General features: G+C 39.9%; 1 protein-coding gene across 9 annotated transcripts in view; it reads right to left on the bottom strand.

The window, feature by feature from the left end:
* The window catches only part of LOC140717105 (ankyrin repeat and SAM domain-containing protein 1A-like), a 460,793-nt gene that overhangs the window by 260,480 nt on the left and 185,820 nt on the right, over positions 1–14,493 (bottom strand). For all 9 annotated transcript variants that reach the window (XM_073030322.1, XM_073030323.1, XM_073030327.1 and 6 more), the window contains 2 exons: positions 7,314–7,480; positions 1,114–1,240 (listed from right to left, as the gene is read on the bottom strand). In XM_073030322.1, the coding sequence (XP_072886423.1) occupies positions 1,114–1,240; positions 7,314–7,480 (294 nt within the window). The remainder of the gene's footprint in view (positions 1–1,113; positions 1,241–7,313; positions 7,481–14,493) is intronic.

Here is a 14,493-nt window from a genome sequence, read left to right as displayed (position 1 = left end):
GTAAAGAAGTTCCCCCTCGTGTTACCCCTGCTCTTGTTTGAATCTCCCCTACTCTCAATGGAAAAAGCCTATCCACGTCAACTCTATCTATCCCCCTCATAATTTTAATTACCTCTATCAAGTCCCCCCCTCAACCTTCTACGCTCCAAAGAATAAAGACCTAACTTATACAACCTTTCTCTGTAACTTAGGTGCTAAAACCTAGGTAACAGTCTAGTAAGTCTCCTTTGTACTCTCTCTTATTTTGTTAACATCTTTCCTATAATTCGGTGACCAGAACTGTACACAACATTCCAAATTTGGCCTCACCAATGCCTTGTACAATTTTAACACTATATCCCAACTCCTATACTCAATGCTCTGATTTATAAAGGCCAGCATACTAAAAGCTTTCTTCACCACCCTATCCACATGAGATTCCACCTTCAGGAAACTATGCACCATTATTCCTAGATCACTCTGTTCTGCTGCATTCCTCAATGCCCTACCATTTACCATGTATGTCCTATTTTGATTAGTCCTACCAAAATGTAGCACCTCACACTTATCAGCATTAAACTCCATCTGCCATCTTTCAACCCACTCTTCTAACTGGCCTAAACCTCTCTGCAAGCTTTGAAAACCTACTTCATTATCCACAACGTCACCTATCTTAGTATCAACTGCATACTTACTAATCCAATTTACCACACCATCATCCAGATCATTAATGTACATAACAAACAACATTGGACCCAGTACAGATCCCTGAGGCACACCACTAGTCATCGGCCTCCAACCTGACAAACAGTCATCCAACACTACTCTCTGGCATCTCCCATCCAGCCACTACTATCCAATCCATTTTACTACTTCAATATTAATACCTAATGATTGAACCTTCCTAACTAACCTTCCGTGTGGAACCTTGTCAAAGGCCTTACTGAAGTCCATATAGACAACATCCACTGCTTTACCCTCGTCAATATTCCTAGTAATTCCTAGTCTAATTTTAATATATATTTAACTTTACAAAAAAATTGAAGAATGATCTTTAAGAACAAATCAAGCTGCAGTAAATCTGCCATTGAAATTGCCCAAGTTGATTTCAGAAATGACACATAAACACAGTACCTGTATTCTCTGCTTTATATTGGGAGTCATCCAAATGGGTTAATTTCTTTGTTTCTGCAGTTAGTAAAAATTCATAGGGATTCTCATCCTCTTCAGGCTCTTCTTGAGTTTCCTTCACTTCCGAATCCTAAATGAAAACAAATCTTTCATATCAAGTGCTCATCTGCAGATCCTGAAAAATGTCTCGAGATACTACACACGAAAATACTCACTAATATGAAAATTAAAACATTCTTGCAGATCTTAAATCAAGATTCACATAACTCATTGCTTAATTTCCTCTCCCCAAAATTCACAAATTTGTTAGTCTGAGCATTCCATACCCATGCATGTGTAACCCCCTGGGTCACCTCAGGCTCGCTCAGCTCGTTCTCGTCTAGGGGGAGCAGCCTTCGGCCCCGCCAAACTGGGTAATCAGCTGGTGTGGATGCTGTGTGATGTCCCCGCCTCGCCCAAAAACAGACAGTACACCATATGCGATTAAATGAGTACAATTTATAAAGGTTACTATAACTAAGTGATTAATAACGATACAGTATATATGAAGGAAAAAAATAAAGAAAAGGCGCCAAACTTATCAAAGTCCAAACCACTTCATGCACAACCGTTGGAGCTCAATTACTGAAGTCTTCTGGCCACCATTCGATCCTCTCCGAACTCCTCGACTCGCAGCTCAGGACCACCCGAAGTGGTCTAACAAACACATCGATCTTCGTCTCCTCTCCTCGGGGTACCTCCTGGCCTCGGACCCCCCCCCCCCCCCCCGGGGTCCATTCCTCGCCCAGTTTACAGCATCGCATCCTTTCTCTCTCACCCCCTCGCGCCAATCTCCCCAAAAGACCGCCAACAATAGCTTACAGACTCAGAAGAAAGAACAACATTAATCCCAATTGGTTTACAAAGGAATACAATTCTCGTTATCAGTAAATTTTAACCCAAACAAGCTTCCAGCATTCTCTCGCAACAAAGAAGCATTCCTACTTTTAACAAAACAAAGAAGCCATTTTGATTACATACACAGTAACAAAGAAAAAGAAGAAATTCCCTTTACACATGAATTGATTAATGCATTTTAAAGGTGATTGTGAAAACAAATACAACTGAAAGTAAACTGGCCAGGTTTTGCACAGAAACTGTTACAAATGGATAAATCAATCAAGTAAACAGATACATCTTAGTACAGGATAGTTCCCCATTTTATCTGTTTACTGATCACTACCAAAGAAAAAAGGACTACAAACAGAAAAGTCTCCTGCAGTCTTCGAATAATTTGGATTGAATGGAGTCTGATTTCAAAAGAGTAAAGGTAAAGAATGTAAAGTAGTAAATTGACAGCTATGGTTCAATGCTGAGAGAATTATATGCTGACACATGAAACATAGCATTGCTAAATGTACTAGAATAAAAATGAATGAACACCATTGAGCCTGCATCGCAACAGCTATGAAAGGAACAAAGCTAAGGTAAATTCTCAGATTTTCAGTCTCTGAAAATGACTATTGAATTGATCAACATCCTCTTGCTCTGAAGCTTTCAGAAGATGTAATAACTACTCCAGCCTTGTGGGGTTTGTTAATTACACAAAGATTTCTAATGTCAAGGGTCAACTGAACATTTCATTTGGTATTCAGTATGCCGGGAAGAAATTTTCTCACTTTAAAGTCAAACATGCAGACATTTCAAGGGCCACTCTTCCATGCTCAAACGTCCTGCTCTTCCAGGAAGAGCAGCAAGTGATAAATATGCAAACTCCACAATGGCAGCAGTCTAGCAACATGATACCCTGCAGTGTTTTGAATTATCCATAACATCTTCTTGGGTAACTGAGGTTCCCTGCGCATAGTTCGATAATACATTGGTCTACATTGTTCCTGGATCAAGCTACCACTTGGCGTCATTGTCCACTGTTCCTGCACACTAGTTTCAGATGCAAAAGCCAAACTTGCTTGCCCTCCACAACCTTAAGTCGGTGCTTAGCTCTCAGCTCAACCCTGGGTAACCCATAGATGCCAACAGATGAGGGGGGGGGAAAATGAAGGGTTTTGTCTTCAAAAGTTATTAGTAAGTGAATTTGAAAGGGATGAAATGTCTGACAGAATCACTTAAGTCAATTAGAAATGAAGCAAAAATATTACTTCTAAGAAATAAAGCTGCAGTGCATAAACAAATACCGTAGATGTCGGATTACAAGCCGCTACTTTTTTCCCCACATGTTGAACAGCTTTGAACACTGTGGCCTTTACTACGGTGCGGCTAATGTATGATTTTTTTTCATGCCGCCAAAAACATTTTGCCTCGTAACAGTAGACCAATAAAATTGATGAGTAGTTCACAGAGGTCCAATGAAATTGTATGATAAATCAAGCGCACTTTCACAATTAAATTATTGTACATCAGTCATTTGTACTCACCCTCATCAACATGGAAAACACTCGAAGAAAAGCATTGTGCTGCCTTTATGGCAGTTATTTAGTTTATAATATTTTCGCTTAGTAATTCATTTGTTAGTATTTTCTAGTTAAAGTTAGAAGTGTTTTAACTATATTTGTTTTCTGTACTACATCCCGGGATGCTATGACGTCACATCCGGTTTCGCCGCGTCTTGTGGGAAATACCGGTTTGCGATAAACGGAAAGGTGGGGGGGGGGGGAGCGCATTACGCGAGCGGCATTAGACCCGATCGAAAACGCTGCTTTTAAGTTAAAGGCGATCAATAACTTTTCCTGGTAGGCTGCAGTATATATTTTTTTACCAGTCGTTAGGAGATATTGGAATGTTGTTCGTGCACTGTTCAGTAAAAAAGTATACGCAACGTAATTTGTGTGTTACCGATACGTATGTATATTTAAAAGTAGCCGTGTTAGAGGCACGGTTCGAAAAAAAGCATTTGCAATATGTATTTGTTTATGTTACCATATGGATTTAATTAAAAGTTAAAAAATCCTCACGTGTAGTATCTTTCTGTGTAAATATCTCAAATTACAACGTGGGACACCTGCGGCCTAAAATCCGGTGCCGCTTGTACAAGTACAAAATTGATTTTCTTTCTAAAATTAGAGCCAGCGGCTTTTAATCAGGTGCGCGCTGTAGTACGAAATCTACGGTACTTTCAAATAAGCCCATTGAACTGCTGTAAAACAATTCATCTTCTTTCGCCCTCCTGATCTGCTGGCAGAAAATCCCCATTAAATCCAAGGGGGTCTTTGATACTACACCAGGTCTGAAACAAGACTGGCAATTTCCTGCATAAAAAAATGGAGACCCATAAGGATTGGATTCCACTGCCCAAGTCCACGTGAAGTCCAGCACTGGAGCAAACTGACAGATACAACATGTTAAATCACAGTTTCAAACTTCTTGGTTCAGCAAGGATAATGCCACCTCAGACTCATCCTAACAGTTCCTAAGTTCAACAGATCCCTTCTAAATTCACAGCTTTCAAACAGAATTACTCCGAATTTCACAAATGCCTGGCCATTGCTGTAGCACATTGAGCTCTGAAATGATGCTCTTTGAGCCCAGTCAAAAACCCTGATGTGTTCTATATTGGGTATGTGCATGCAACCTATAAGAGTACAGTACCCTCTACTGGTGAGATCAGGTATACTGGCCGACTTCAATACTTGGCTCAACTTCTCTGCTCTACTTCTGGACCACTGGCACATCCCATGGGAGAATAGGTGGTCAGGTACACAATCAACTGACCATCTGCCTACATCTTACTCAACGGTCATGATGTACAGATGTCCAAGTCAGATAAATTGACAAGTGAAGAGAACAATGTGGATTAATACACATTTTTGAATTACACAAACTTTTAAAACTGAGAAATTGTTTCATATATGAAGTATTATTTTATATAATATTTACCTGACAATCTTAGTGTTGATTTAAGACGTACTGAAATTCAACATTTAACTGCTGTAGGCTCATCTTGCAGTGTACATACTTGGAAATGTTCTAATAAATTCATAATAATTTTAAACTGTTCAATTTTCTGTAGATTCAGCAACATGTAGGGCTGCATTTGGAGTATTGTGTGCACTTCTAGGTATCCCATTTAAAGGAAGGATGTGGAGGCTTTGGAAAGGCTGCCAAAATTTCATTGGGATTAAACAGCATTAGTTAAAAGGCTAGGTTCACAAACTTTTGATTACTTTCTCTGTGAAAGGCAATCATTTTCTCAGGTGTAATGGTCAAATACTGGAAGACGCAGCATTAAGATAAGAAGGGCTAAGTTTATAGGAGATTTATATTGCAACTTTTTTTAAACGGAGAACTAAGTGCCTAGTATGCACTGCCAGGGGAGATGGTGGAAACAGATAAAATGGCCATGTTGAAGAGGCATGTATGTTAACAGGCAGGGAATGGAAGGATATAGACCATGTGCAGGGAGATGTGTAGACTCGATAGGCCAAATCGTCTAATTCTGCTCTTATGTGCTCTGGTCTTAAATTGCCATGATAATTTTTATGGGCCAAATTTCTGTTCCCGTGCTGCACACCTTCTGTACTACCCAATCCACTTAAAGACTCCCTCTTTGCATCAATACTCCTGCAGCTCCTGCTATTTAGTGAGGACTATGCTTTTGCATTTGACCTTTGAAAATGCAACACATCACTATTTCAGATCCAGCTCCATCTGCCATTCTCTGCCCAATTTTCCAGCTAATCTCTATCCCATTGCATCCTTTAACAACACTTCTTGATATCCATAAATACAAAAAAAGAGGTCCCACAATGATCTTGCAGAACAGCATTGCTTATAGTCCTTCAGTCAGGATAAAACAATCCTCTCGCACTATCCTGTATTCTATGAGCCAAGTTTGGATCCAATCCACCAAATCACCATGGATCCCATTCAACCTTCATCTCATGACCTGCGCAACAGGAGGGATCTTGTCAAATACTTTACTGAAGTCCACATAGAAAATGTCCATTACCCTCCTCTGAATTATCTTACCATTTCCTCAACAAAAACCTTAAATTTCTGAGTCCTCCTACTTATTGAAATACATGTTTCCTTTGAATTCAGACAAGTGTGGATATAGCTGGCTATGGCAGAAGTTTTCAAGAAACTGATGGTGAGTCAGCCTCAATCTGCTGTAGCCCTTATGGTGAACATACTATTGGTTCAGTAGTACAAGACGCTTGACCATTCAGCACAACAGGAGATTTTGAATCAGAAGAGTTTAAAACTTAACCAAAGTTTAAAATGAGTCCTGACGAAGGGTCTCAACCCGAAATGTCGACAGTGCTTCTTCCTATAGATGCTGCCTGGCCTGCTGTGTTCCACCAGCATTTTATGTGTATTGCTTGAATTTCCAGCATCTGCAGATTTCCTCATGTTTGCCAAAGTTTAAAAACTATTTTGAATCAGGAATGTTTAAAACCTAACCAAATATACACTGCACTTAATCATATTAACTCCACAATTCAGTCTTAAAACCATGCTTCAATACACTGCATGAATACATTGTTTAGGGGTGCCGTTAAAGAGTGGAACAGTGTCTCAAAGGAAAGGATCCCTGCTTCTCTGTGAATACTTACACAGTTGGTGACATATAGATAGTGACACTTCTAATAATTTAAGACACCAGAGGTCAATGGCAATGTGGTTGGATTTTTTTGCAGGATTTCAAAGAGTCAAGTTTAATAATAATCTTTTAAAGGATCAACATTATTGAGTATTTCCAACTGGAAAACTTATGACTATAAGCTTCTAATAAACATTGGGTATAACACAAAGCAATATAAGATGCTAATTACTGGCACTGTGTGCCTGCCTTGGGGCTAGAATGCCCTTAATACAGATATCTGTTAAAGGTAGGGTCCTGATATTTGACAGAAATATTTACACATCATGAAACAATTAAAATACAGATCTTACAAACTGTATTTCAACAATAAATTGTTTGTTGTGATGCAACACTTTAAACCTTTAATAGAAAAGATTTTACTGTCAATTCCAGTAGTCAGTACGAAATACACAGGGAAAATCTAACTATAAAATATCGGAAGTTGCACTGCATGAACAGCAATTTGCAATTACCCTGGAGCATTTTAAAGGATCATATTGAAAAGCAATGTCTGCATTTTCATTCTGGAAAGTCATGGTATCACAGCACAGAGAAGTTGCTAGAACACTCTATCCTACTGCAGTGTAAAGGTACTTCAAAGCAGTTTTATTTTAATACTGACCTTTATTAATTCTTGACTTGAACTTGCTTCCACATCTGGAGCTTTCAAACTGTCCAGCCCTTCAATGGAGTGTGATGTTGCATTGCACAAGGCCTCGTATGGGCATTCCTCCTCTTGCGGGACTTCAAATTCTGTAATAAGCTTGCATAATTCCAACTGTTCCTCACCTTCAAGATAGAAAGAGATGAGGGTGGCGGCAGGAGTTTTCAGTAACAAAAACAAATAAGCTACAGCTGCAATAAAAAGTTTGTGAACCCTTTGCAATTACCTGGCTCTCTGCATTATTTACTTATAAAATGTGGTCTGATCTACATCAAAGTCACAGTAATAGACAAACACAATCTGCCTGAACTAATAACACACCAACAATTGTACTTCTTCTCATCAAGACTGAGTACACCATTTAAACAATCACAGACTAGGTTCAAAAAAGTATGGGAACCTCTGGGGTAATATCTTCTACAAGAGCTATTTGAAGTCAGGTGTTCCAATCAATGAGATAAGATTGGAGGTGTGGGTTGTAGAGATGCCCTGCCCTATATAAAAAAAGACACACAAAGTCAGGTTACTGACAGAGCCTGCTCTTCTCAAGAAAGATCTGTTTGTGCACCATGCCTCGATCAAAACTTTCAGAAGACCTTAGAAGAATTGTAGAAATGCACAATGCTGGAAAAGGCTACAAAGGCATCTCTAAAGACCCAACTGTGCATCAGTCCACACTAACAGAAATGGCCTACAAAATTCAGTACTGTTGCTATTTTCCCCAGGAGTGGGAGACCTGCAAGGATCACACCAAGAGCACAACGTGCAATGCTGAAAAAGATGAAAAAGAACCCAAGGGTAACAGCAAATATCTGCAGAAATCTCCAGAACTTGCTAAAGTCTCTGCTTATATGTCCACTACAAGAAAAACACTGAACAAGATTGGTGTTCATGGAAGGACACCATGGAGGAAACCACTGCTCTTCAAAATAAAACCTTGCTGCACATCTCAAGTTTGCAAAAGACCATCTAGATATTCCACAACACTTCTAGGACAATGTTCTGTGAACAAATAAGACAAAACTTGAACTTTTTGGCAGAAATGCACACCATGTTTAGAGAAAAATGGGCACTGCACACCAACACCAAAACTTCATCACAACTGTGAAGCATGGTGGAAGGAGCTGCTTTGCTGGACAGCTTGCAATTGTCTAGGAAACAATGAATTCAAAATTGCACCTAGGCATTTTTACAGGAGAATGTCAGGGTAGTGGTCATCACCTGAAGCTTAAAAAGTTGGATGATGCAACAATGCATCGATCCAAAACACACGAGTAAATCAACAACAGAATGGTTTAAAACAAAGAAAATTTGTGTTTTGGAATGGCCAAGTCAGAGGACAGACCTTAACCCAATTGAGATTCTGTGGCATGACCTGAAGAGGGCTGTTCATGCAAGGTATCGCAAAAATACTGATGAACTGAAACTGTTGTGTATTGAGGAATGGTCTAAAATTCCTCGTCGCCATTGCACAAGTCTGATCAGCAGCTACAGGAAATGTTTGGTGGAGGTTATTGCTGCTAAAGGAGGTTTGACCAGTTATTAAATACAAGGGTTCACATACTTTTTACAGCCTAGACCGTGAATGATTAAACATTGTGTTCAATAAAGACATGAAAGTACAATTCTGTGTTATTAGTTTAGGCATATTGTGTTTGTCTACTATTCTGCCTCAGATGAAGATCAGACCATATTTTATGAGTAATTAATGCCAAAAAAAAAACCCAGGTAATTACAAACGGTTCACAAACTTAATCTTGCAATTAAACATCTCCAGCCAATTTCAAGCCGGCCTTCAATGAATTGATTTTAAAAACACTATTCATAGAGATTATTATTTCTTATTCAAGAAAACAACTATGTTTTTCTACTATGTTTATATTCAAAATATGCAGAAATACATGCCGCATTTTTTCATGATAAATTGCTTAATCTTTTGTTCCGAGGTGTGCAAGTTCTTAGACATCCATACATTTTCCAATAATACCCAAAAAAAATGCATTGCATAAGTTTACAAATGCAATGCATACACCTGATCTGATCTGCAACATAAAGAGTGCATCTCTAAAAGCTTGCATATTTAAACCCCTATGCATGCTCTTGTTCTGTTTTGACTTTTATAAATTGTCAGTCTTAGCTAGGTTCCCTACTAACTTTACAGTTAAGATAGAGTTACATTTCAGTTTATTTACTTATCTAATAGAATACACCTTATAAGGAGGAATTAGATCAAAGGGAACAGTAAAAAAAACTTAATTCTTGGCAAAAAAATAAGTACAATATAGTGAAGAGTAAATTGGGACCACTTGATACTCAACATGTTTTAGCTAGTCTTTGGATGTACTAACCTTGCAAATATTGCCACAAAACCATGACTCATGGGGATTTTGCTTTATAAGGAATTATACCTTTGGCATTATCAAAGGAAAAAAATGACTCTATTCCTCAAGTACAAGTATCACATTTCAGGTGATAAGGTGTAATAATAATAATAATAATAATAATAATATGTACTTACTATACCTATACAACCACTCCCACCCTTAACCTCATTCAATGAACATGTTTTCTTATATATCCCTTTGCATCTGCAGCTTTCTGGTTTCACTCCAATTATAAATTTAATAGGGAATATCACTAAGCCTCTTAACGGTAAAGGGTTATTTGCAGTTACCCAGTGTTACACACAGTTTATAGCAAAGACTGAAGGCTAATTTCTACTTGCTTACTCTCCAAATCATAGACGGTATGTCAAATATACTACAACACCACAATTTCCTACACTTAACTCTTTGCGGTTCAGTTATATATTTAACCACAAAGAGCACCAAAAGCAAAAAAAAAAATTGGAACAGACATTCTTCTGTTCCAAATTAACTGGCTGTTTTTCCCGAACTAGTTATTTCTTTCGGTGTGGCTCAAAGCAGAAGGGTCCAATCCCAGAATCACTAATCATCAGAACTGACAACACTGCTTATAATGGTCTTTGATAAAGAAACAGTCAAAATTATTTGAGATCTATTTAACTCTAAAGAAAACTACAGTTACTCTCACTTATAAACAATAATAAACCACCGATTCAATTAAATTGAGTAAAATAAGCTCTGTTTGTCTTTCCTTCAGCAGTCAATTTCTTGTATTTGTTATAATTGAATCATTGCCATTCAGCCAGAATTAGACCACAACACCATATGATATAGGAGGAGAATTAAGCCATTTGGCCCATTGAGTCTGCTCCACCATTTCCTCATGGCTGATCCAATTTTCTTCTCATCCGCAATCTCCTGGCTTCTCCCTGTATCCCTTCATGCCCTGACCAATCAAGAATCTATCAACCCCTGCCTCAAATATAACTTAAATACTTGGCCTCCACAGATGCCTATGGCAACAAATTCCAGATCCAACACTTTCTGGCTGAAGGAATTCATCCTCATCTCTGTTCCAAAAGGGCACCCCTCTATTCAGAGGCTGTGTCCTCTAGTCCAAAACTCTGTCACTAGAGAAAACATCCTCTCCAAATCCACTCTATCAAGGCCTTTCACCATTCGGTAAGTTTAAATGAGGTCAGCCCTCAATCTTCTGAGTTCAAGTGAATACACGCCCAGAGCCATCAAACACTCTTCATATGACAAACGATTCAATGCTGGAATCATTTTCATGAACCTTTGATACTTCTCCAGTTTCAGAACATCTTAAGGGGCATGAAACTGCTCACAATACTCCAAGTAAGGCCTCACCAGTACTCTATAAAGTTTCAACATCACATCCTTGCCTTTGTATTCTAGTCCTCTTGAAATGAATGCTAACATTGCATTTGCCTTCCTCACCAGACTCAATCTGCAAACTAACCTTTCGGGAATCCTGTACATGGACTCCGAGTCCCTTTGCATCTCAGTTTTTTGTATTTTCTCTCCATTTAGAAAAGAGTCAACCCTTTCATTTCTTCTACAAAAGTACATGACCATACACTTCCCAACACTGTATTCCATCTGCCATTTCTTTGTCCATGCTCATAATCTGTCTATCCTTCTATAGCCACTCTACTTCCTCAAAACTTCATGTCCCTCCATATACCTTCATATTGTCTGCAATCTCTGAAACAAAACCCTCAAATCCATCTCCCAAATCATTGACATATTACGTCAGAAGAATTAGTCCCAACACTGACCCCCACAGAACACCATTAGTCACCGACAGCCTGTCAGAAATGGCTCCATTTATTCCTATTCTTTGCCTCCTGACAATCAGTCACTGCTTTATGTATGCTAGAATCATTCCTGTAATACCACAGGTTTGTAGCTTGTTAAGCAGCTTTGTATGTGGCACCTTGTCAAAGGTCATCTGAAAATCAAAGAATGAAACAGCAACTGATTCTCCTTTGTCTATCTTGCTTGTTACATCTTCAGAGAATTCCAACTGGTTTGGTAGGCAAAATTTTCCCTTGAGAAAACCATGTTGACTACAGCTTATTTTATCATGTGCCTCCAAACACTGAAACTTCATCCTAAGTAATCGACTCCAACCACTGAGGTCAGCCCAACTAACTTCTGCCTCCCTTCCCTCTTGAAGAGTGGAGTGACATTTGCAATTCTCCAGACTCCTGTAACCATTCCAGAATCTTGAGATTCTTGAAAGGTCATCACTAATGCCTCCACAATCTCTTCAGCCACCTCTTTCAGAACCCTGGGATGTACACCATCTGGTCCAGGTGACTTACCTACCTTCAGACCTTTCAGTTTCCCCAGAACCTCTCAAGTTATGGTAACTTCATACACTTCCTACCGAACACCTGGATCTTCCACCATACTGCTAGTGTCTTCCATTGTGAAGAGTGATGCAAAATACTTATTCAGTTCATCTGCTATTTCGTTGCCCTCATTACTACTCTCCAGCATCATTTTCCAACAGTCCAATTTCCACTCTCGCCTCTTTTATACTTTATGTATGTGAAGAAACTTTTGGTATTCTCTATTATAGGCTAGCATACCTTCATTTTCCATCTTCACCTTTCATAATAACTTTTTTAGTTGCCTTTTGTTGGTTTATAAAAGCTTCCCAATTCTCTAACTTCCCACTGCCCTGGGTGCTGGAGGTCCTTAGGAATAGACGCTGCCTTTCTGAGACACTGCTCCCTGAAAATGTCCTAGGTAATTTGTAGGCTAGAACCCAAGATGGAGCTGACTAGATTTACAACCCTCTGCAGCTTCTTTCAGTCCTGTGCAGCAACTTCCCCCACCCCAATACCAGACAGTGATGGAGCCTGTCAGAATGATCTCCATGGTACATCTATAGAAGTTTTTGAGTGTATTGGTTGACATGCCATATCTCTTCTAACTCCTAATGAACTATAGTCGTTCTTGGATTACATCCTCAGAGATCTTGACACACAGAAACATGAAACTGCTCACTCCTGCCACTTCTGATCCCTCTATGAGGATTGGTATGTGTTCCTTCATTTTACCCTTCCTGAATCCACAAACAGCTCTTTTGTCTTACTGATGTTGAGTGCCAGGTTGTTGCTGCGGCACCACTCCACCAGTTGGCATATCTCACTCCTGTACCCCCACTTGTCACCACCTGAGAATCTACCAACAATGGTTGTATCATCAGCAAATTTATAGATGATATTTGAGCTATGCCTAGCCACACAGTCATGTGTATATATAGAGTAGAGCAGTGGACTAAGCACACACTCCTGAGGTGTGCCAGTGTTGATCGTCAGCGAGGAGGATATCCACCTCCACCCTCGTTGCCGGCAGCTGGTTCCACACACTCACTACTCACTGTGTAAAAAACTTAGCCCTGACATCTCCTCAGTACCTACTTCCAAGCACCTTAAATCTGTGCCCTCTCGTATTAGCCATTTTAGCCCTGGAAAAAAGCCTCTGACTATCCACACGATCAATGCCTCTCATAATCTTATACTCCTCTATCAGGTCACCTCTCATCCTCCACCGCTCAAAGGAGAAAAGGCTGAGTTCACTCAAATTATTCTCATAAGGCACGCTCACCAATCCAGGCAACATCCTTGTAAATCTCCTCTGCACCCTTTCTAAGGCTTCCACATCCTTCCTGTAGTGAGGTGACCAGAACTGAGCACAGTACTCCAAGTGGGGTTTGACCTGGGTCCTATATAGCTGCAACATTACCTCTGGGCTCCTAAACTCAATTCCATGGTTGATGAAGGCCAATACACCGTATGCCTTCTTAACCACACAGTCAACCTCCACAGCAGCTTTGAGTGTCCTATTGACTCAGATCCCAAGATCCTTCTGATCCTCCACACTGCCAAGAGCCTTACCGTTAATATTATGTTCTGCCATCATATTTGACCTATCAAAATGAACCACCTCACACTTATCTGAGTTGAACTCCATCTGCCACTTCTCAGCCCAGTTTTGCATCCTTGGATGTCATGCTGTAATCTGACAGCCCTCCACACTATCCACAACACCCCCAACCTTTGTGTCATCAGCAAATTTACTCACCCATCCCTCAACTTCCTCATCCAGGTCATTTATAAAAATCATGAAGAGTAAGGGTCCCATAACAGATCCGAGGCACGCCACTGGTCACTGACATCCATGCAGAATATGACCCGTCTACAACCACCCTTCGCCTTCTGTGGGCAAGCCAATTCTGGATCCACAAACCATTGTCCCCTTGGATCCCATGCCTTCTTACTTTCTCAATAAGCCTTGCATGGGGTACCTTATCAAATGCCTTGCTGAAATCCATATACACTACATCCACTGCTCTTCCTTTATCAATGTGTTTAGTCACATCCTCAAAAAATTCAATCAGGCTTGTAAGGCACAACCTGCCTTTCAGAAAGCCATGCTGACTATTCCTAATCATATTATGCCTCTCCAAATGTTCATAAATACTGCCTCTCAGGATCTTTTCCATCAACTTACCAACCACTGAAGTAAGACTCACTGGTCTATAATTTCCTGGGCTATCTTTGCTCCCTTTCTTGAATACGGGAACAACATCTACAACCCTCCAATCCTCCTGAACCTCTCCCATCCCCTCTGATGATGCAAAGGTCATTGCCAGAGGCTCAGCCATCTCCTCTCCTGCCTCCCACAGTAGCCTGGGGTATATCTCGTCCAGTCCCGGAGATTTATCCAACTTG

This window comes from Hemitrygon akajei, chromosome 27 (assembly GCF_048418815.1).
Source record: "Hemitrygon akajei chromosome 27, sHemAka1.3, whole genome shotgun sequence".
Classification (NCBI taxonomy): Eukaryota; Metazoa; Chordata; class Chondrichthyes; order Myliobatiformes; family Dasyatidae; genus Hemitrygon; species Hemitrygon akajei.
The sequence above is the reverse complement of the archived record's forward strand: the minus strand, read 5'-3'. Positions and strand labels throughout refer to the sequence as shown.